The 25,694-nt window shown below is 40.2% G+C and overlaps 1 protein-coding gene across 1 annotated transcript in view; it reads right to left on the bottom strand.

Moving 5' to 3' along the window:
- The window catches only part of LOC126298235 (uncharacterized), a 512,920-nt gene that overhangs the window by 111,364 nt on the left and 375,862 nt on the right, over positions 1–25,694 (bottom strand). Inside the window, exons 10-11 of the mRNA XM_049989541.1 lie at positions 20,187–20,353; positions 12,241–12,387 (exon numbers count right to left, since the gene is read on the bottom strand). Coding sequence (XP_049845498.1) covers positions 12,241–12,387; positions 20,187–20,353 — 314 coding nt within the window. The remainder of the gene's footprint in view (positions 1–12,240; positions 12,388–20,186; positions 20,354–25,694) is intronic.

Genomic DNA, 25,694 nt, shown 5'->3' with positions numbered 1-25,694 from the left:
GAGATACTGCAGCAACTTCTGATGTTTGTGTATGATGATTGTGCACCACAGCTCTGCAACATGGCACCCCATGGTCGCGGAAAAATACTGTGTGCCTGAGTTGAAGGCACAGTGTGAACTGTAGTTTGCCCTAGATATGTTAGCGGAAAACGTCATGTGAAGTGCTCAAATGGCTCTGAGCACTATGGGACTCAACTGCTGTGGTCATTAGTCCCCTAGAACTAAGAAACTAGTTAAACCTAACTAACCTAAGGACATCACACACATCCATGCCCGAGGCAGGATTCGAACCTGCGACCGTAGCAGTCGCACGGTTCCAGACTGCGCGCCTAGAACTGCGAGATCACCGCGGCCGGCCCCTCCATCGTAATTTGTAATTTCATCATGTCCTCCTCGATCTCTGCGATCCATATAATGCCGCTATTGCTATTCCATAATTTTTCAATTATTTCCTGCTAATTCTATTTTCTGTTGTTTTCATCAAATGTCCGAGGAAAGAGATCCGTTTCTTTTTCGCTCTACTTGTGACTGGTTTTATCTCTTTATAAACTGTTTCATTTGAATCTATCCTCCAAACTCCACCTTTTTGGTATTTTTTTATTTATACATGTTCTGACTATCCTTCTTTCAGTTTTGAGTAATCTGTCTATTGCTACAGTGTTGGTTGTTGTAAATATAGTTTCGCTAGCATATGTTATTTGCGGCTGTGTGACTGTTTAGTAGTGTTTCAGTTTTGTGGCTATAGAGAGGCATTTTTTGCTATACGTGTTTTTGGTAACATGAGGTGTTTTAATCAGTTTGTTTATTCTACTCTGCAATGAAGGTTTCTCACTCAGGTTATGTGTTATTATTTTTCCCAAGTATTTAAACTTTCCAACAATTTTATGTTGTGTTTTACAATTCTAATTTTGCTTGCCAGTGGCATTTTGCTTGCCGTTAGCATTATTTCTCTTTTTTCAAGAGATATTTCGAGGCCAATACTCTGAGCTATTTCCTGTAATGATTGTATTTGTTGTTTGGTTTCTTGAATGTTGTCTTCCACTTTGCTGGACAAATTCTTCAAAATTTTCCACCATTTTGCAGAATATGACATGAAGTCATTTCATTATGTAAGTCAGCCTCTCCAGAGTCACACTGTTATTTCAGAGTGTCTTACGTCAAAAATATTGTTAATATTTACCGAGATTTTGCATAGTATGCTGTGACACCATTAATTTACAGCATTTCTGCCATTACAACAACACACTTGTTTCAATACATACTCTGTGACATCACACACACACACTAGTAAAGTAGTGGTGACAAAAGATTTCATAAAACAATAGCAATTCAGCCACACAAAGCCGTGTCAAATTATCTGACGTTAATATTTATTTTCATCTCATAAAATATTCCATCACGTCATTAATTTATATACACAATGTAATTTCAAATTTCCTTACCTCATAAACTACGGTAATATTTACCGCTATTTTTTAATTAGGAAAATTATGGTCTGGTACTCCTCTCACTACAACATACAAACGTCGAATGACGAATCTCAAGCAATTGAAATAATAGTCAAATTATTGTATTATTATTATTATTATTATTATTATTATTATTATTTACAACAAATTCCGACACCCTGATCCCAAAGAAACCTGATCCTCTCACTGCATTGCCAGACCTTCAATGATGTTGCCCACAAATTTGCTCTAGTAATAAATGCATAAGGGAGGGGGGGGGGCGAGCTTAATACTTATTGGTCCGGGGGAAGGGGTACTGAAGAAGGTGGGGGCCGCTGGGGAGAGAGGTAGTTGGTGACCGTTTTCCTACCAGTTTCTGTCACACAATTACGCAAGATGCAGGAGCACTATTCAGCGGAATGTGTGCTGATATGGAACTCCCTGTCGTATTAGATCTATGTGTCGGATCGGGATCCGAATTCGGGACCTTTGCCCTTCGCGGGCAGGTGTTCTACCTACTGAGCTACCCCAGCAAGACTCACGACCTCTCCTCACAATCTTACTTCCGCTAGTCCCTCGTATCCTACCTTCCAAAATTCACAGAAGTTTTACCGTTAAACTTGCAAGAAACTTCCGCAAGAAAGGATATTGCAGAGACGTGGCTTAGCCATAGTCAGAGGGAAGTTTTCAGAATGAAATTTTGGCTCTGTAGTGCTGATACGAAATCTTCTGGCAGATTAAACTTTGTTCCGGACTGAGACTCAAACTCGGGACCTTTGCCCTTCGTGGTCAAGTGCTCTACCGACTGCGTTACCCAAGCACGACCCGTCCTTACATTCTTACTTCTGCCCGTATGTCGTCTCCTACTCTCCAAACTTCACAGAAATTTTGTAGTGAAATTTTGGGGGCTAGCACTTGTGTGAAGTTTGGAAGGTAGGAAAAGAGGTACTGGCGGAAGTAAGATTGTGAGGACGGATAGTAAGTCGTGCTTGGATAGCTCAGTCGGTAGAGCACTTGCCTGCGAAAGGCGAAGGTCCAGAGTTCGAGTCTCTGACCATCACAGTTTTAATCTTTCAGTAAGTTTCAGTTTTAGGATACACACTGAGCTCGATTGTACCTAAGGCGGTGCAGTCATGGACTGTGCGGCTGGTCCCGGCGGAGGTTCGAGTCCTCTCTCGGGCATGGGTGTGTGTGTTTGTCCTTAGGATAATTTAGGTTAAGTAGTGTGTAACCTTAGGGACTGATGAACTTAGCAGTTAAGTCCCATAAGATTTCCCACACATTTGCACATTTTTTTCGATTGTACCATACAAACGAGTCCACAGACCACATAACCAGCATTGGGTTATGTCGTGAACTCGAATGAACTACATACAGCGGCCTTATGTACGTGGGTAGGATGGAGTTTCCCTGAGGTGACCTTGAATGTAGATAGTCCCATTGCATCAGATGTAACATGACGATCAAAGTGACTTTGAGATAAGATCGTTACCGCAGCTAGAACTGACCCTCCTATCCTATTAACGACGATGTCATCCGGGCTACAATACCGATACTTTATTGAATTCAGTATTCTTGTTTGATTGTCGAACACATACAGCCTGCTTAGTCACTGCATTGCTTCGAGACGTCTCTGGTAGAGCCTTTTAGTCACTCTTTCATATGAGATGCAGGTAGAAGTACAGTGTTTCACACTGCCCCTAGCTCTGTGTAATTTGAGCTGAAGGTTGGAATCTCCTTATTTTATGCTTTCTGGGTAGCACTCATCAGTGCACTTACTTTAGCATCAATATAGGTTCCGGTAGCCAGCAGCAGTGTCCTTAATTCAGCTTCTAAGTTCTTCCACGTCGCACTGAGTAGATTACGTTCGTATCTCAGTGAGATGCTTCTGTTTTTTGCTAATACCAACGTCTGTTATTGAGACACAAATAGTGATATGAGAAATCATGATATTCGCTCGTCTCTAAAAACGATTTGCTCATCCATATTCGGAAACTAGAGCTGTAGTTTTTCTATACAAACGTGTCATGCAATATGCAAGCGCCCCTCTCAATCTATGCTATGGGTGCGATGCATAGACTCACAGTGTGGACGAGAAATACTACACACCCCAATAAGACAGGTGGTTTAAACCATGATTTTTAGAGCACCAGACGTTTGGCTCAAATGGCTCTGAGCACTATGGGACTTACCTGCTGTGGTCATCGGTCCCCTAGAACTTAGAACTACTTAAACCTAACTAACCTAAAGACACCACACACATCCATGCCTGAGGCAGGATTCGAACCTGCTACTGAAGCGGTCGCGCGTTTCCAGACTGTAGCGCCTAGAACCGCTCGGCCACCTCTGCCGCCACCAGACGTATACTTCAGTTGCTAATATGTTTGGTTCAGCAGACGATGGCGACTGAGAAACGAAGGAAGCGTCTGCAGTACAGTATGTCTGAATCTGCGCCGCATACTCTTCAGAGACCTGTTTTCAGGTTGGCCACTATTATACCATGTCTGTTGCTACATACTAGACATCGAACCCAGCTCTCGTATCGAATGTCAGTCTTTCTATGTTGTGTACAGCTGAGCCATAATTTCCTCAGTCCATACTGTATGTACCAACCTCGATACAGGGTATATACTAGCACCCGGACAGGTCATTCAGTGCCTATCGATCGCTGTGTCATCCTCTGCCAATGCTGTCATGCCTGTGCGGTATAGCACATCGCTCTCCCAGCCGTTACCAGTTTCCCAGACTTTGGAGCAGCTACTTATCACTCAGACAGCTCCTCAATTGGCATTATCAGGCTGATTACACCCTGAATCAGTTCTCCTTGGCAGTACCGGAAACTGAAACACAGGTTCTATGCGTTACGGTCAGACCCGGTGGCAACTTGCCTATGGAGGCGGGCATAAGTGAGTATGATTCCAAATATTTCATAACCTGTCCTTAGTACTAAATAGTTTTCGCCAGGCGACAGTACGTACAGAGACGAGTAACGTGCTGTATTCGCAACACTCGTGACTGTTTTTACGAATGAAATGTAGAATCAATTATGATTAATTTTAATGGAACACTGCATTCTTTTGCTGGTGTTCTATAGCTGGTGACAGGATAGGAATAGTACAGTAACATAATGCGTGCATACGTTTACAGCTAAACGTTTCTAAAAAATAAACTGGAATTGTGAAACGGAAATCTTGGGGCAGAACGCCTGATTAGAATCATTTTCTTGTAAACACGGCCCTACAAGGCTATAAGTCGCCCTCCGTGCTCTGGAGGTAACGTCGCTACTTTGTAGAGCAAAGAGCGCTTTCTATCCCAGTATCAGGCAGAAGCATAGGTGTTACATGTTCTCTCTCTCTCTCTCTCTCTCTCTCTCTTTGTGTGTGTGTGTGTGTGTGTGTGTGTGTGTGTGTGTGTGTGTGGTGTCTACAAAATAAGCACATAAGGAAACGAACTGATCTAATTAATACAATGTTAAAGCCCGATGAAATAAATAAGAGTGAAGAAGCAAGGTTAACTGTCTGGCAGATAAATGGTTCAAATGGCTCTGAGCACAATGGGACTTAACTTCTGAGGTCATCAGTCCCCTAGAACTTAGAACTACTTAAACCTAGCTAACCTAAGGACATCACACACATCCATGCCCGAGGCAGGCTTCGAACCTGCGACCGTAGCGGTCGCGCGGTTTCAGACTGTAGCGCCTAGAACCGCTCGGCCAACCTCGTCCGGCGCAGATAATTATTTTGTTTTTAAGTAAAGAGCGTACTTGTTATTCACGTAGTCCTCTTTGATATCAATGCACTTACTCAAACGCTGCCACAGTGTGTAGAGAACACCCCTTAAGTGATATTCGGAAAGGTCTGCAAAACATCCTCTTCGTTGAATTGAAAACGTTTTCAGTTGCAAATTTCTTTAAATACGGACGTAATTGGAAATCAGAGGCTAGGAGTGATTACATGTAGTACCTAAAATGCCTCAGTTTACCACTGCTGATGTAAGTTTGTGTGCAGATGTACTATCCCGATGAAAGATGCCCTTTCCTTACATTCAGGCCTCTCTCGCATTTTTGCATCTTGTTGGCCCAGAAGGCCGGTATTGTATTCTCTAGTTTCGCTTTACGCTTTTCAACACACCTAATAAGAAGATTTCCTTTAGAAGCCCAGCAAACGTTAGTTATAGATTGGTGAACGAAATCGATCTCTCCTTTCCTGAAGTATGACCACGGCTTCCACATACTGTTTTACTGTTGTTTCGTTTCTGTTGGACCCACTTATCCACAACAACAAATAAACGCATAAAAGCAGTTGAATTCTTTAAAAAATGATCCAAATATTTGCTTCCGCATTTGCTTTTGGTCAACATTAAATAAAAGACACACGTAGCAATAATTAAATCTCCATGTAAAAGTTACTGTAAACTTACTTCAGACGTTTTTATGTTTTCAGTTAACTAGTACAACTTAATCGCCGATCGGCTAGTACTGCAGTGTGCTCTTCCGAGATTTATTTCATCGGTAGCTGCAGTTTCAGAGCGCGTTTGACGTACACCACAAGTTCCAGTACATATGCCCATTTAATAACTGTCCAAGTTATAAGAGAAGATATGTTACAAGTCTACAACAACTTTAGATGAATTTATTTTCGCGACGGACCGTTCAAAACAAATAGTTGCCCTAAGTCATTATATTCCATATGGACAAAACTCTTCGATATATCACGTTACCAGCTGACTTACGTTATTGTGCAACCTGAGCCAACATAATCAAAACAAAACACCATTGATGTCAACGCCCTCTGAGTGCCAAGCCGAGAAAAGTCCCTCTTGACTTAATATAAGCCAGCTAAGTCTGGGCCGTCACAAAATGATAGTTAAAAATGATACAAAGTTCTGCAACTTGCAAATAACTTACGTAACGTTTAAGGACTCGAAAAATCACTAAAGTTCAAGTTTCAGGTCCTCATAGTTTGAATATCGTTGACAGCAGATGCGTCTAAAATGTTCAGTGAATGGTAGTATGAAGAAAAAGACTGAAGAACATGTAGAAAATATCTTTACACATTCAAAGAAATCTCAATGACCACAATATGCTTTCGGCAATACAGCATTTATAAAGCCACTGGAGGCTGTCAGTGAAAGCTTATGTTCAATTTGATTGAAACATTAGAGCGGTTCTAGGCGCTCAGTCCGGAACCGCGGGACTGCTACGGTCGCAGGTTCGAATCCTGCCTCGGGCATGGATGTGTGTGATGTCCTTAGGTTAGTTACGTTTAAGTAGTTCTAAGTTCTAGGGGACTGATGACCACATATGTTAAGTCCCATAGTGCTCAGAGCCATTTGAACCATTTTTTTTTTTTTTGAAACATTAGTGTCACATACTTTTAGATTTGGTTGAAAGATGACGCAGGCAGCTGTTGACTGCGACCGTGACCTTTGCTTACCCTACCTTGCAATCGGACTGTTAGCAGTAGATTTCATCGACTATGATGGTGATTTGTTGGTAAGATGAAACGTAGTCAAAAGTGTCAACGAAACCTATAACAGTTTTGAACCCTGTGCCCTTGAAGTCACCTTCCTGTTTCTGCAGCTAAAAAAAGGAACAGATTTTTTTCTCTTTCACATATCTTTGTGAGCGATGACAATAACAAGATCATGGATAATCCTTAATTCCTCAGATACCGGTCTCAGAGGTGTTAAATCTGTTATAGCATCTGTGATGCTTGACCGTTGTTTTCTGCCGTTATGTATATCGTCGGTCGATCTCGACTTACACATCATGATAAGCTTCCTTCCCGCAAGTAGTGCAAACATTTTATACGCTCACAGCCTCCGTCGCTTACACTTGAACACACATCACATGCGTTTCGGTCGCTGATTTTTTTTTTTTTTTTTGCAATTTGTAGCAAAGAATTCTGTTTACGCACTGTACCATTAAGGAAAACGACCAACAACTTAATGAGATTAATTTTATTAAAAAATTCAATGGTTAATATGCATATGTAGAGACGTGTCAGGGAGGTGGATAAGCAAAATGTCTATATTTCGTCAGAGACTTGCATGCCCTAGGAAACTAGATGGTGTAACAATCGTATGAGCTGCGAATTGTTCAATTCGCTTGAAAGAAAAATGCTTTAGGTATGCTCAGATCGAGGGACCAGCGCCTAGATTTGCAGAACGGAGTCCCCTTGCATGTTTGCTCTAGGTTAACACGTCATTTGTTCTGATACTATCACGCTATGACCAGATATGTTGATAAAAAATGTTTGTGTCAATGATCATGATACAAAACTGAGGTATAATTTCAGTATTAAACTTATAAATAGCAAAGAGGCTTTACCGTTAACGGCCTTGCCGCATCGTAACACCGGTTCCCGCCATATTACCGAAGTTAGGCGCTGTTGGGCTTGGCTAGCGCTTGAATGTGTCACCGTTCGTGTCTGCCGAGTGCTGTTGACAAGCGGGGGGCGCTCAACCCTTGTGAGGCCAACTGAGGAGCCATCTGACTGAGAAGTGGCAGCACTGGTTACGGAAACTGACAACGGCCGGGAGAGCATTGTGCTGAGCACATGCTCCTCCGTATCCACATCCAGTGACGCCTGTCAACAGAAGATAATACGGCGGTCGATCGGGGCCTGTTCGAATGGCGAGAGAAGAGAGGCAAATTTTATGATGATTACTGGATAATGTACTTTTGGAATATTTTCCAATCAGGGACCCTGTGGCAAACAATGCTATTAGCTAGAATAATTCAGCTGTGATTCGTTTGACCGTACGCGTCTAAGCCTTACCATATAAGCAGCCACTGGAGATACGAAGAGCAATAAGTAAGTGGATATGAGATGCAGTTTTAATTTAATTTCATATAAATACTTTGTAAAGCACGTTTTCAAGTAGATCAGTGATGTATTACACGCAATTTATGTAGCTAACAAGAAAGACGGTGGTCTAAAAAAATAAAATACTTTTCTTCAGGCTTCAAGACTTTGTAACTTAAGTCTAAGAAGCCGACCTTACCTAGTGGTCTGTGTCTTTTCACCAGTGGTGCAGCTGAAATTTATATTCTGTAACAAATCCTTCCAGTCTCAACACTCTGAGTTCACTCAATGAGTCTACTCAACCCCACCTGATTCCAGGTACAATCATCATGGAGCATTTTGAGAATGACAATATTACACCAGTAATTGTGACGCAACTGGTCTTTCGAATTCTGGGGCAGTCAGGTTAAAATGCAGTGTGATTCAATAGAGGAAGTCCGAGTTTTCTGGCCAACGTAAAACCAAAACAAATACACTTTTTGCAACACTTAACATACAAACACTTTTGCAGCGAGGTAAACTTCATCAACTGTTAGATACATTAAAACAACAGAAGATTCAAATTTTTGCACTTCAAGAAACAGGAATGACGGACAATAACACCATGGATTTAGTTAATTATCGTCTTTTTAAAATCAAAACAGATAAAAGAATACTTAATAATACACCACATCTGGGAGTTCGTTTGCAGTCTCCCAAGTATTTTAATTTCAATAACGGAGGTAAAACTCATTAATAATAGACTACTGACAATTTCCCTTAAATGCGCAAATAAGGCATACACTTTAATTAATGCCCATATGCCAGTTAATCAGGATAACCGTAAGAAAACCTGAAGAAATTAATGAAGATTGGGAAACGTTAGAAAGCATCATCTCAAAAATTCCCTCAAACTATGTTAAAATTTTAATGTGTGACTTTAATGGTCAATTAGGTAAAGAGACAAAAATATAAGAAAACGGTGGATGGCTTTCCTGCTCATAAATGGACAAACCAAAATGACTAAAGATTTGTTGATACGTGCAAAATTTTTACCTCAAAATAATGTCAACACATTTTAAAAAGAACGCTTCTAAATAAAAATCTTGGTGGGCACCCAATACATTTATTGGGAAATTTCAAGTCGATCATGTAGCACTTTCATACCCTAACTACAAAGAAATTCTAAATGTGGAAGTCGGGAAAGGGGCCTAAAATACATTCTGACCATTATTTAATGCGAACAAAAGTAAAACTTCAACCTCAAGAACACTTCAAAACAAAAAAAATTATCCTAAAATTTGACACTGCTAAAACAACCCCAACACTCTAACAAGCGACCTTAACAGCAAACAATCCAACAATTGGCAAAACCTAAAAGAAAAGTTCATCGCAACAGCACAACATTTAATTCCGCTTCGAAAGAAACAAAAACACCCTTGGTGGAAAGCGGATTGTGAAACAGCAGTTAAGTCTAGGCATGAGGCATTCAAAAATTGGAATAGTAACAAAACTGAAAATACGTACAACACCTTTCTAACTGTAAGAAAAGAAACATCTAAATTAATCCGAAAGACTAAAAGAAACTACGAAAATGCCCAATTTTTGGAAATCGGAAAAGGCTTCCGAAGGAACAATATGTGAAACGTATATAAAACATTCAAAACAAAACTAACTAGTTACCTACCTCAAAGTCTTTCTTCAAAAATAAAAATAGCTGTTTGGATCTTAACAACCAGGAAAATTGTAAGGTACTTCCTAATTACTTTGAAAAACTATTTAACTTTCCAGTACCGGCGAATAAATTCCAACCACAGAAAACTAATAAAATCACCCCTAACTCAACAGAACCTGAATAAATGGATATAATTTAACAAATTAATAGACTTCAAAACAATAAAGCATCCGGAGAAGATGGTATAATTGCAGAACTACCTAAATCAGCTGGCCCTAACACTATAAAAGAGATCACTCAGCTAATAGGACATATCTGGCAATCTGAGAAAATACCTGATGACTGGAAAGCTGCCGTAATTCATGCACTGCATAAAAAAGGGAATAGAACTGATGTTAATAATTACCGAGGTATCTCTCTTCTCCCGGTCACATACAAAATTCTTGTTTACTTGACCGAGCCCAAGAATAGTTAGAACCTAAAATTGGCGAATACCAAGCACGCTTTAGACCAAAAAAATCCTGCCCAAAACAAATTCTTAATTTAAAACTAATCCTTAGGCACCAAAGGGTTTCTGATAACAATATTGTAAGCACATTTGTGGATTTTTAAAAAGGCCTACGACTCAGCTGATCGCGAATCTCTTTTCCAAATTTTAAGGGAGCAAGGGCTAGATAATAAAACTTTAACACTGATTAAGGAAACGTTAACTGACACTAGCTCTAAAGTTAAATTCAGGGAAAAATTTCTGAACCATTTGATATAAAGACTAGTGTCAGACAGGGAGGTGAACTCTTACCATTACTGTTTAACTGTGTTTTGGAAATGGAGATTACAGAATGGCGAGAATAAAAGCCGAGCCAAAATATTGATAGATAAATCAATCATGTTAGGCAGAAGTAATATTAGAATAGATTGCCTCGCCTTTGCAAATGATCTGACAATTTTAACTAGGGATATTCCCACAGCTCAAAAACAAATTGAAATTCTTAAGGAAATTGCGGAAAAATAGGCCTGCAAATATCTTTGGAAAAAACGGAATATATGACATGCAACAAACAAGCACCAAAGTTTTTGAACACAAAATATGGAAAAATAAAAAGGGTTACCCAGTTTAAATACTTGGGGTAAATCATAGAAGAGAATGGTCTGGAAAAAGCTGCAAACGAAGACCGCTGTCAAAAAATGGCAGCTGCATTCAAATTAACACAAAAATTTGTAATAAAAATCTCTTTCTAAATTCAGTAAACTTGGGCATTACAGCGCTGTAATCAAACCTGAATGTCTTTATGGAGCAGAAACTTTAATTTTAAATACGTAGAGGGATATTGAAGAAATTCAAAAAAAGAAAGAAAGACTATTACGAAAATATTAGGTCCCAAAATTACTGATGGAGAAACTTATAGACTGAGAAGTAATAAAGAAATAGAATAATAAACACACATACATGGTGACAGGAGAAAACGAGGACATACATTTTATGAGCACATTAAAAGAATGGCACCCTCTAGGTGGACAAAATAAATAGCAGAATTCTACGAAAACAGAAGTAAGGCTAAAACTCAGCCAATTAAATGGATCGCTGCGATTAAGGAGGATCTTAAAGTAGCCGGTATAACTCAGGCAGACGTTACAGATAGAAAAAACATTCAGGCAAAATATATTTGAGAGAAAAGTTGGTCAGAGGAAAATTAGAAAACAGACTGGAACACCATGGCCTGATGAAAGAAAGAGACTTCATTCTGAAAGGATGAAACAAATTTGGACCCAAAGAAAGGCCAACCATCAAGTGATGGATTGTATCTCTTGTGGTCCTTTTGGGCCCATACGTGGATAATAATGAAATAATTTGTTTTCTGTTGTACTTGGCACGGTTTACCACACCCACTAGACGGCAATCCTTACATACGGAAAGTAAATAAATATCGCACTGCTCTAGGGCACGAGTCTCCATTCGCACTACGATCGACTAACCACTGCGACCAGTATCCTGTGTACGATTTTGTGTGGCCCTTCTCGAAAAGTTTCTTCATGCTGATGCAGATACAGAAACACATACTTACGTTTTTAACATACGTTGCAATTTATATATTCACCAAACCTTTTAAACGCACCGTAGGTTTCAACGACATTTATCTTAGAACAAAGTAAAGTATTTCCTCGAAGACTGAAAATTCTATTTGCTTATTTTTAGCCGTTGCTTTTTTCTGAAATACATCATTATTGGAATGCGTAGAAAAATGGGTAGACACAGATTCACATTCATTAGATACAGTTCCTTTTTTGATTTTTTTGTCATTTAAAAAATAGGTGCTCTTATTACACTTACCCCAACTTGCAGGAGTATCTTGCAGGAAGAAACCTTGTTAGGTTTCTGTAGATAACTACAGCAATGCAGTAAGTTCCATTCAAGTATGCTCTTCTTTTCAGAGCATCAATGTAAATAGTCATCTTATTAAGTACTGTTGTGGAAGTGCTTAAAACAGAAAAAAATTCAGTTACATTACAGGAAGTATATTAAAGCATGTAAAAGTGGAAAAACATATTTGAGTACAGGCACTGATAATTTCTAGCATACGGTCTTTTCTTATGCTGCAAATATAATTTTAAATATTCTGCAATACACACGAACCTGTTTCCTCTTTTCCACTTTCTAGTTCTAATTTTTGTACTTTACCAATGTTATCGTATCGTGGTGAATCTCTTTTACAAATTGCAAAACGCGAATGGAACCAAGAGTTTTTTCTTAATAACGTAAGGATTTCTGAAAATAAGTTGATGGGCCATCTTCTATTAATGGTAAGTTGTTTATAGGCTGTAAGTTTCTAAGAATCAACAAATTGTGAAATAATTATCTTGCTATTTGCTTCTTTTACGGGTGAACTGTTAACATTAGTTATTTTATGCTTCTTCTTTGAAATAAAGAAAAGCTAAGTACGCTTTACTTCCATTTGAAAACCTCGGTGAAAACAATATGTTTTTGGTTACAAGAAAACTGAGGTTGTGATGGTAACTTGCATTGTAGAGTATAAAGTAGCTACAGAAGATGAGCAGCCTTTAAGTATTATGGAATACGTAATTTGATGACATTAGAAATATTGTTAATAAAACATGAAAGAATAAATGATGAAATAGTGAGAACAGGGAGTGTCACTTATAGAATTATTCTTGTCTTTCGGTAGATTGTTAAAATAGCAAAAAAATTACGTGACATTTAAGAAGAAAGACTGACTCGCCTTGAAGCTCTAGCTAGTGATTAAGCAGAAGCGTACTATCAGTGAATTAATCTATTCGTAATTATTGTTAGCTTCGAAGTCAACAAATTAACTGTAGACAATAGTTAAGGAACACTGATTAGATAAGTAGGTTTATAGCAGACATTCACAGCACGCACGTGTATCGCCTCCGGCAGAAGTGCCTTCGGCAAATGTGATCGCCACGAGACAACACGTGGTACAAAAACGGAGCGTATTGACAATGTTACTGAGTCTTTCGGCTTCCACCGTAACTGCATAAGCCATTACTCTTACAGGAGGAATATACTGCTGTATATCTACTGCAAAGACTCGGAATCCAAAGGAGAGGCGCTCAAATTTTCGTCGGTTGGTTCCGATTTAGATTTATCGTGGTTTACCTGAATCACCTGAGGTAACTGCAATGATATTTCTTAAGGAAATCCACGGTCCATTCCTTTCATATCACCATACAAAGCCAGACAGTGAAATCTTAGACGCCCGCGTCCGTGGGTCGCAGTACTTTTTAAACACGAGAGGCGTTCAACAAGTAATGTAACACATTTTTTCTCCTGAAAGCATGGTGGTTTTATTCACGATTCCAATACAACATATCATTCACAACCCTTTTGGCTACAAAACCCATTTTTTAAAGCCGCCGTTGTGGCCGAGCGGTTCTAGGCGCTTCATTCTGGCACTGCACGACCGCTACGGTCGCAGGTTAGAATCCTGTTTCGGGCATGAATGTGTGTGATGTCCTTAGGTTAGTTAGGTTTAAGTAGTTCTAAGTTCTAGGGACTGATGACCTCAGATGTTAAGTCCCATGCTGCTCAGAGCCATTTGAACAATTTTGAACCCATTTTTCAAAATATTCTCCGTTCGATGCGACGGGCTTACTCTATCTTACTGAGAGGACGTGCATGCCCGCATGGAACCACTCTACCGGTCGAAGTCGGAGACAATTTCTTGCTGCATTAATAACATTCTCATCATCTACTACTACCTCCTGCGGAGTACATCCTTCACTGGGCAACACAGGTGGAAGTCGGAAGGTGTGAGATCCAGGCTGTAGGTTGGATGAGGAAGAACAGTCCAATGAAGTTTTGTGAGCTCCTCTCAGGTGCGCAGACTTGTTTGAGGTCTTGCGTTGTCGTGCAGAAAGAGAAGTTCGTTTACATGTTTCTAGCGGCGAACATGCTAAAGTTGTTCCTTCAATTTTCAGAGTTTATTGTTCAATATAAGGGAGGACATCAAACAGAATAGCCGCTTCAGACTTGCGAAAGACAGTCGCCATAACTTTATCGGCTTAGGATGCGGCTTTGAACTTTTTCTTCGGAGGAGAGGTGGTATGGCGCCACTCCATGGATTGTTGTGTTGTTTCCTGTTCGAATTGGTGAACCCATATTTCATCTCCTGTGACGATGTTCGACAAAAAACTGCCAGGTTTGTGTGACCTTGTTGCGATGATGCCAGACGTCTCGTCCAACTATTCATTGTCCTCTTATTCACTGGAAGGTCTCCGTTGACATCCTGGAAGCAGCTGTCAATATCTGCGATGCTCTGGTTTCTCGCCAAAAGAAAGTCAATAATAGTTCTCTGTTTGGAACTCACAAACGCCATTTTGTAGGTTACGTACAGTAACGCCATCTTTTGGGACTTTATGAATCTACTCGTATAGCAGTGTAGCAGCTGAAGCGGGAATATTCCACGATGTCCCACAACAAATTCTTCATTCTTTCAACGTAACTGAACCAGAAAGAAATGTGTTGCATTACGTATTGAATGTCCCTCGTACATTTCTTCAGAGTTCTCTGCCTCTATGAGGTGATTTACAAGAGTTTGCATTAGCGCATCGATTCATTCGCTTTAGGAACAGCAGTTAAACGACTCTTGTTCTCTTCAGTCGAAAGCTTTCAGGATATATCTGACCGCTATTTCTTGAGGAATATGTCTACTGTTGTTCCTTATTTCTCTCCTTAAACATTCTTGAGTATCGAATACTTTGGTGAGTTACATTTTAGTTATCGTTCTTTTCTTACGGAATAGTTCGCGTTCACCGGACATCGCCAAGTTCGTTTTAATGCATGATAATATTTCCGTACCGTAGACGATCGTCACGCAGACATCCACTTTATATAGACTGCAAGCTTCACTGATTTGTCGACTGTAATCCATCACAACTGCATCTCCCTCTGAGGGTCCCAAATCTTTTCTATGAATTTCATCTCAGTACTACCATCAGGATCCCAGCACCGCTTTGCTGTTTAATGTATGCCGTGGAAACGTCCACCTGAGCTACTTTCTTGTTTTATTTAGTGGTAAGATTCATCAATAACATACATTTATTCATCATTCGGGTTGCATCAAAATTTAACAGAATTGGATCGCATCTCCAAAAAGTTATGTTTTATTCTCTTCTGTTTGTCCTCGGCTTTAACCGCCGTGAGTCCGAAAACTGTTATCTTATCGTCAGAAACTTGTCCCACTGACCGCTGAATATTATTGAAACCGCTGAAATACGACTTGGTTTTCAAGGGCCGGTGACAATATTTGATACAGCAGATTTCCGCCGCTCTTCACAACAAAGTGTGTTCCTTCCTCAAACAAAGCTTCTTGGTCCCCGACTCGTTTGCATTGGTCGTACATAGTTGACAAATGAAATTTACTATACTATATTTCTTCTGTGGATGCGTGACGCGTCCCCATGAAACGTATTTGGACGTCACTTATAAATGCTCAGGATCGTGAACTTCTCGTTCGTTGGAGCCACAGCAGTCGAGTTAATACTACGGCAGCAACAATGGCAATCGTCTGTTCAGAGCATTCTTCGCTGAGCGCTAGCTCATCTGAGGAGCATTCTTTCACGGAATAGGTGTTGCTTGTGATGGTGATGTTATTCTTAGAATGAACCAGTAGTCATCGCTCCGTGAAGATACCAAATGCCACGAACATTCCCCTTGTTTACCTTACAAACATTTGAAAAATTACACAAGAAGTACGTCGTGTTTTTGATGAATGCATTTGTATAATGGATATTGTATAAAAACGAAAACTATAATGTACCTAATGGTTTATATGCGTCCATTTATCCTCTTATACACAGCACTGCAAAATGTTCCGTTCAAGAAAATTTCTTTGTTCCGGTGATTCTTCAACAAAATTTCAATATCCTGAGGATATGTCATCGTTCATTCATCGTGTAGCCCTCAAAATAACCACGGGAAATTTCCTTAGTGGGGTGTTTAGATGATCGTCGCAGATCTACCACAGAAATGTTCTCATAACCTCGGTTGCTGGAAACTGATTTTTAAAAGAGAGAACTTTAGCCATCGTTTTTCACTTTCCAAGATTTTGCATGCTGTTGTTCACTGGAGATTATGTACGTCGTCTGTGCAAAACATTTTCTAAGTACGGTCGACGATTTAAATCTTCTGCTAGCAGCCATTACATAAACAGTGCTGTAATTCTTTGATAGTTTTCCAGTGAGGTTGACAGCATGGAGTCATGCTCTCCTTTTGAGAACTACTCTTTCGTGAATAAGCCTGAAGTTGTTTCTTCTATCTCTTAAATAGATACCATAAGCCTATTTTCATAAATCTTCTCAAAGTTTCAAATCATTCCCTGAACTTGGTTTTGTTCCAGAAATTGATACTGAAAACGATTGTCAAATTCAGTACTAGAAAACAGGCTGTTGGAATGAATGAAAGGGGAAGCTATGGTTGTGGTACAGTTTTGCACGGAGCACAAATTTATTCATTGATAGCGCTTTGTTTAAGGATCCTGAAAGAACGCTGTATACATGGAAAAGACCTGGAGATACCCGATGGCTATAAACAGACTGCATAACGGTAAGGAAGAGATTTCGAAACCAGATTTTAAACTTCAGAATATTCGCAGGGTCTGATGATGACTCCGGATATAATTTATTGGTTATGAACAACAGATCAAAACGGAAGGAATCACAGAAACACGGGAAAATAATGAAATGACCTAGGCGTATTGAAAGAACCAGAGGTTGCTGTTGGAAGTTTAAGATAGAACTTTAGGCAACTATTGAATGAAATAAGGGTGGGGGGGGGGGGGGTTGGTGGAAGAGACCAAAACAGTGAGGTCACCGGTCTCATTGGATTAGGGACGGATGGGAAAGGAAGTCGGCCGTGCCATTTCAAAGGAACCATCCCGACATGAATGAAACAAGGGTAAGAATAGAAGAAAGATAAGTAGCTTTCGGAGATGAAATAGTGAAGGTAGCAGAGGAGCCTATAGGAGGAATTTAAAACTGTAAAAGTATGCAATCTATGGGAAGCCGCCTATAGCGAAAATAAGAGAGAGACCTTTGGAGAAAAGAGAATGGTCTGTATGAATATTATGAGCACAAATGGCAAGTCAGTACTACGCAAAGAAGGGAAGGCTGTGTGGTGAAAGGCGTACACAGAAGGGCTATACAAAAGAAAAGAACCTGAGGCAATGTTATAGAAAAGGAAGGGGAAATATGTGAAGATGACATGGAGGTTGCAATACGGAGAGACGAATTTGACAGAAATACCTAAATAGAAACAAGAACTAAACAACTATTCTTCTGACTTGTAAAGAAACTTGGCAGAACCAGCCATAAGAATAATATTCCATATGGTACACAAGATACAGTATGTGATCAAAAGTATCCGGACACCTGGCTGAGAAAGACTTACAAGTTCTGGGCGCCCTCCATCGGTAATGCTGGAATTCAATAGGGCCCACTCTTAGCCTTGATGACAGCTTCAACTCTCGCAGGCATACATTCAATCAGGTCAAGGAAGGTTTCTTGGGAATGGCACTGAGGAGAGGTATCGATGACGGTCGGTGAGGCCTGGCACGAAGTCGGTGTACCAGAACGTCCCAAAGGTGTTTTATGGGATCCAGGTCAGGACTCTGTGCAGGCCGTCCGTTATTGGGATGTTATTGTCGTCTAATCACTCTACCACAGCCCGTGCATTATGAACAGGTGCTCGATCGTTTTGTAAGATGCAATCGCCATCCTCGAATTGCTCTTCAACAGTGGGAAGCAAGAAGGTGGTTGAAACATCAATGTAGGCCGTGTTGTGATAGTGCCACGCAAAACAACAAGAGGCGTAAGCCCCCTCCATGAAAAACACGACCACCCCATAACACCACCGCCTCCAAATTTTACTGTTGGCACTACACACGCTGGCAAGTGACGTTCACCGGGCATTCGCCGTATCCACATCCTGCCATCGGGTCGCCACATTGTGTACCGTGATTCGTCACCCACACAACGTTTTTCCACTGTTCAATCGTCCAATGTTTATGCTCCTTACATCATGAGCAGCCGCTCGAGCATGAAATCCAAGTTTTCTCACCTCCCACCTAACTGTCATAGTACTTGCAGTGGATACTGATGCAGTATGGAATTCCTGTGTGATGGTCTGCCTATTACACATTACGACCCTCTTCAACTGTCGGCGGTCTCTGTCAGTCAACAGACGAGGTCGGCCTATACGCTTATATGCTGTACGTGTCCCTTCAAGTTTCCACTTCACTATCACATCGGAAACAGTGGACTTAGAGATATTTACGAGTGTGAAAATCTCGCGTACAGATGTATGACACAAGTGACACCCAGTCACGTGACCCCGTTCGAAGACCGTAAGTTCCTCGGAGCGCCCCATTCTTCTCTCTCACGATGTATAATGACTACTGAGGTCGCTGATATGGAGTGCCTGGCAGTAGGTGGAGGAACAATGAACTTAATATGAAAAACGTATGTTTTTGGGGGTGTCCGGATACTTTTGATCACGTAGTGTATATCTCTTCCGTATGCCATTACCATACGTGACGAGACACTGTACTAATAGTTCCAGCCAGCCGACCTCCATGAACTCAGGATACGTCGTTGCAGCAGAAGCTGACTTCATATATTCAGATTGTCCTTGTAAATAGGTATGGATTTTTAACTGGGGCGTTACTGTGCACGTTTTCGATAAACATCAGCATTAGATCCATAGGAAATATAAGATGCTAAATTAATGGGCTATGTTTCCTCTAAATGAATTGTGCGATACCAAAAATGTAACTAAGGTTTCACAAAATTCTGAAGATTTATATTTGATAATCGCTTCGACTTATTCAAAAAGAATCCTTCGCTTACTGCCTCCCTCAGTTGTATAAATGTTGTCAATGGCGTTTTCGATGAATAGAATTTCCTTTGAAAGGTCAATCGTTTTATGTTGGTATCTTCTGCTTTTTTTTTTTTTTTTTTTTTGACAACATTCACTGTATGCTTTAGAGGCACACGGCATTTTATGTGTTATAATAGATCTTTGTCACAACATTCATTTGTACAGCACTCTTACTTTTGATTTTATCTTTTGCGAATTCTGCATGGTGTTACAAATTGAAATAATTCTCTCATTCGCATTACTATTGATCTCCAAAACTTATTATTCAGTAATTTTGTGAATTATTTCCCTGGTTCTAGTGCACACACTTACACAACGATTGCTTTAAATGAATTGGTATTCAGCTGTACGATACTTAGATTCAATGTGTTACCGGCTTATGCCCATAGCACACTAATTGTGTTTATCCTATCTGGTGTGCAAATGTGTCACATATTTAACTCCACAAATTAACTGTCCGCTACGTAAGCTGTGGCTGCAGTTCGAAATTTCTGCTTGACGTCTGATGTTCGCTAAATCATATACGCTCTCGCACACGAATGTACTAAATATTTCATCGGATAATATTGGCCCATTCATTTTATGATTGTTCTTCAGTTCACTAATCTTACCTTGTCATATAACTTAGGGGCTAATCTGAATGCATTGCTTTGCATTGATTAATCAGCTTTACCGAAAAGGGAATGGAATCGTAATCGTATTTGTCTTTCTTACTTTTATTTAAATAACTACATATTTTGCAGGAAACGAATGCTGCTTAAATACTGGACCCTTTAGGCTATCTAGTTGATGGTATTCTTATAAAGTGTATTATAGTGAGCTCAAAGTTCGTATTATTTCATTAAATAGCCTGTTAATCTTACCTGGTGAAATGTTTCTGAAAAGTTTTTCCCGTAAGTGATGTAGTCTTAAATGGAGAGACGATTAGCTCAATTGAACTTAATTGCAGTTTATATGTCTTCATCGGGATCAGAAATGAGCCCCATATAATACTTTCTTGATTCACAAGTTCCTGTAACTGTACGATTTTCTGAAAACAAAAATGTTTATGTCAGGAGAAAAATTCTTTGTAGATCTTGAAAGGCATCTAGAAATCGGAAACCTCAATCTAATATAGAATTAAATGACAATAATGTTACGTCAGATTGTGGGAAGGTACTGAACAGATCAGTTCCTGGATCCCTATCAGTTTTAATTTTTCAATAACCAGTAAAAAGAGTCTTTTGTATACTTGAACAAGAAGTAGTAAAGACAGCTTTTTAACTGCCTTGTAAGACTCAAAGTGATTATATTCTAGGATATTGTATAAAATGATTCATGTAAATTTCTGTTCACTACACAGTGTACAATGAAACAAAATATCTTGCACTGAACGAAGGAAAGTTTTCGTGAAACATCTAATACCTGTATATGTTGAGGACGATAAAACTGAAACATAAGAAATTTGCTGTACGTTCTTGCAGATCTTTGTGATTCACAGCAATACATTCCGGGAAGTTAATACTGTTTACAACGTTGTAATACACCAAGAGAGTACATTGTCCTCGTATCAGTTTCAGAAAGACGGGTACGTGTCGTTAGATGTATGCAATATAAATGCAATGTTTCATTACGTGGTATAGTAGCGGGGCTATAACCGTTCTGAAGCTCCTGTGTTGTCGACAAGCGACTTCCATCCAGAGATACACAAGTTATTCATGATTTTATTTTATTTTCTTCCTCTGGTTTCATTGACCTTTTACAGGGTACGCTGAGATCATCCAGAGAACCGTATACCGACGATATTCTTCAGAAATGACATGTTTTCACTCTTTTGCGGACTGTCAGCTGCGTTGAATATTTGTTACAAGTTGTAGATGTCTTCTGACCGGGAAAAAAGAAAGGAACGTATTGTGAACTGAAGCGTCGAGTTGGTCCTTGAGGTATCCTCAGCTTGCGAAACTAGTCGCAAATTGCTTGCGATAAACAATTAAATGGGTTCGAGATCCAGCCCAGCATGCAGTTTCGGCGTAATAAATCCTTCGTTCCTCTTCGTCCTTGCATAAGCCTGCGTTTATAATTCTATATTCTAACCATTGCATCATGAATGACCACAATGTTAAATAGCTTAGTCTTTCTGTATGATCGTATATTAAATGTTACCACAAGTTAATATAACTGCATAACAGTCAGTAGTGAAACATCATCTTCTTTCACTTTGACTTCTTGAATTCTCGAAAGAGCTTCATCAGCTGCAGTTAAATTCCATGCGCTTCAGATATAACGTGTTTAGCTGGGGAAGTATCCTAGTCAGCTGCACTGTTTCCCCACACTGAATGGAGTGTTAATTAGTAGTACTTGGTTTCTGTTCAGAGTTACCACTACATTTAGGTTTCGTGCATCATAATTTCTAATTTCTAATTTCTAAATTCCGCTTCTTCTCCCAGACTCTCATCATTAGTCAAACTTAGAGACAAATCAGGTTTATTTCATATGAATTTAATGCTTGTGACAAAAAACATTGTTCCACAGCGTGTTACAGTGTATATTGTGAAAAATCATTACGCTAAATGCTCTTATCCATATGTAGGAGCACGTTCCAATTAGAGCTTTCCTTTTATATCCTTTTTGGGATACTTGAAACGGAGATACTGTAATTATTCATTTGTTGGGGCCATCAATATGATGTTTCGACTGATGTGCTGAAGTCGACCTGATGTCTGTGTGTCCAGATCGTTACTTGTTGTCTTCCCATAAGCTATTTTTTAACCGAAAAGAGTTACCTTCCACTTTGGCTCTCATAATGATAAATGGTATTATCCGTCTTTGATTGGACGTGATATGAAATCATATTTACAAATTCTCACCGTTTATTCACTACACCTGCAACCCAGCTGTGCCGATGCTGATCTGTTACCCATACACATGATCGAGCACATTTCAGCGGTAAATTAAACTGAGAGTTACACCTAGTCAAAAGTCTAGACGACCGTCATTTCACAAAGGTTTATACAATAACACTGAATAATACGGCTCTCTTATCATCTTCAAGTGGAGTGTAGCAATAGGAGCAGTTCTGGCCTCTAGTTGCGCTACTAACGCCCCGTTTTAACAATACTCCTAAAATTGTAACGTCTCTTCCTCTTACGTTTCCATACTTAGAGGTATAGCAAGCCTAGCAACCAAACCGAAATTCAATTAATCGCTATCTTCTACCACAGTTATCATTGCGAACTATTGTTTCGATCTCTGCTACTTGTAACGGTTTTCTGTTGACGGACAAAAAAGGTCCCATTTTGCAACACACCATTACCAAACTGTTTTTAAAAATAGGAGTTGTCCTGCCAAAATTATACGTACTGCTGATCGACTTGGCTGAGACGTAACTGCTGCTGAACACTGTTCCAGTATTCTTGATTATTGAATAAATAGCCCTTTTTGGAAGAATCCTATTTTATAATCGCCCATTTCCATATCATTACCTTTCTTGTAAATAATTCTGGAAATATTTGTCAAGGTAAGTCACTCAACAAATACAGTTATATCACTATTAGTGCACAACCGGCCATTAAAACTGCAACACTACGAAGTCGGCATGTATCAAACATCAAACTGGCATGAAGTCAACTAACTGCATGGATGAGCAATTGATTAGATTTTAGAGCAGCCGCACACTGTAGGTAGGAGTAATGCCACCTGCAACCTACGGGATGTTACAAAGCGATACCGAAAAACTTTGAGAGGTTGTAGAGGGCGTCGTGAGGAACAAATAGAGGCTAGAGCCCCGTGTCCGGAAACATACAACAATGCTACAGAGCGTCGAAGCTATAAGCGCCGGAGCCTGTAACTTCGACGTTCTGTAGCGTCGTTAGACGACATTTCCGGACACGGGTTACTAACCTGAATTTGTCCCTCAAGACACCTTTTACAACTCTTCCAAGGTTGTAGGTATCGTTTTGTAACACCCTGTATTCACAGGGCATCCCAGGAAGAATATAGTTAATATTCAGGAATATGGCAGGAACGATTATTTGAAGCAAAAAAAGCCTAGTGAACATGGGCATTACAATGCATATCGCTGCCTTAAGAGCTATGAGCACTTCTTCATCTGTGATACTGTGGAATTTTTTTTTCTACTGCCAGATATGTTTTCCACATTTGGTAAGCGCTAGCATGAATCAAAACAAGAAAAACATGTGAGCAAACATGGGCTCTAAAGTGCATACCTTAAGAACTGTCAGCACTTGTTCATCTTTGGTACTGTGAAACACATCTCTTCTACTGAAAAAAGTGCTCATAGCTTTCAAGGCATGCATTTTAGAGCCCATGTTTACTACAGTTTTTTGCCTCGAATGATCGTTTCTATCATATCCCTGAATATTGACCATTACTCCTGGGAAACCCTGTATAAGAAAAGATCACGCAGTGGGTTCCTAACCATAAATTTCATCTTTGTGAGAAGGTCATGTTATGCCTCGACTGAGAAGAAGAAGAGTCTACCATCATGTCGGAAATTAAGAACTTCTTGATCGTGGCCTACTGAGTCTGTGGTTTATCGTTCCGAGATACTGCTAATTCCGTTCTTTTGCATCCCACTGTTCTCATGTGAATAGGAAATCGATGGGTTCAGGGGGGCCATGTTCAACGACATGCAGAATCTCAACGGTGCCACACGACTAGCCCCCTAGAGGACAGATATATTCTTCACTCAGCGGTGACTGTTAGTTCAACAACGTCATGTACTTTTAAGAAATGGGCTTGTTTGCAGCATCATTAGAATCCATACTAACAGTGTGACGACGTCTGGAAGATTAGATTTTAACGTCCCATCGACTACGAGGTCATTAGACACGGAGCATAACCTCGGTTAAGGGAAAAACGGGGAAGGAAACTGGCTGTCCCTTTCATGGGAAACATCCCAATATTTACCTTAAGCGATTTAGGGAAGTCACGGAAAATCTACATCTGGATGGCCGGATGCGGAATTGAACTGTTGTCCTCCCGAATGTGAGGCCAGTGTGGTAACCACTGAGCTACCTCGCTCGGGACGACGTCTGGAGCTCCACGGGCTGTCAGTGTGGCGACCAATGTTGAGGGTTCCATTGAGGTGGCGGAAAAGAGAGGAACGGCTACAGTGGTGCGTCCGACGAAAACAATGAGCACAGGAGTGGTTCTGAGAACAGCATCACAATGGGCGTATCGGTGTGTGGAGGCTGAAGGAGAGCGAACGGTAACAGGTAACATTTGTCATCGTCTTAAGGACCCAGCACTTGGCCTGATGGTATGGAGTGCTATTGGATAAATTACACGATCACTTCTGATTCACATAGCCGCTAATTTGGACATCAGCCGTTACATTTCTGACATATTAACACCTGTGACGTTATCTTTCAACAAGAGAGCGCAGTACTGCATGTTTCCTTTGCTGACCGGAACTACTATCCACTCGTAATATTATTGGACTTGGCCTCCTGTGGCCATTATCGGAAGCACACGGTGAGTTTACAGTTTACAAACACTGTTTCCAGTCTTTCGACTGTCGTATACACTGTGGAAGTCCGGATAACTTGTGCTGTCGTTATAACAGTATAGCGTATTCTGATGGCCTTCAACCGCACAGGGAAATACAAATACACGAGCCGACCGGAGCGCCTCACTCCCAGGTAGAATAATGCTGTGGTCGACTAATGCCTCAATACAGAGAATGTTCGAATGTTGTTCCGGCCAGCGAGTTCTCTTCAACGCTCTCAACTGAACACACCGGATCGTGGGTGGCCGAGAGACTGGCACGCCATCAACTGCAACTTCTGTGACTGATGAACTCAGGCATAAGAGTGGAAGAAGCAGAGAATGTCGCACCCATATCTGTCATCCAATCTCAGTTCAACTCGTTGCCCATTCCAGCTACCAGAGATTGGCAGCTCTGTGTACTATATTTCACACCCTGTACACCCTCAAATCACCTACAAATTTTATCATGTATTCTTCCTACCATAATGTATAACCACAACAAGTAAAATTTCGTTGTTTGGTGTCATTTATGTTAATGAAATTTTAACGACCAGCAGTATACTTCCGGTCTATTGACTCCGAGTGGTTCCACAGGACCCGAAAATTATTCATAACGCCTTACTCAATTTCGAGGCTGATCTTTTCTTCCAGCGAACACATTCTAATAATCACTTAAATTTTAACCTGAATTTCTTTTCAGATTTCTTGAGATTTTATAACTGTTGTTACGTTTCGCGGTTTATCAGTTTCTTCCACAATTACGTACGCTCTTGCAGAAGGCGGAAATTTGTTAATGCCTCACATTACCATTACTGCCTCGGTATTCAAAGGCCTTCGGGATAATGATATTTGGTTATAACAACAATGGCCAAGCTTGTGAC

Source organism: Schistocerca gregaria, chromosome X, assembly GCF_023897955.1.
Source record: "Schistocerca gregaria isolate iqSchGreg1 chromosome X, iqSchGreg1.2, whole genome shotgun sequence".
Classification (NCBI taxonomy): domain Eukaryota; kingdom Metazoa; phylum Arthropoda; class Insecta; order Orthoptera; family Acrididae; genus Schistocerca; species Schistocerca gregaria.
This window is presented reverse-complemented; position numbering and strand designations above follow the sequence as displayed.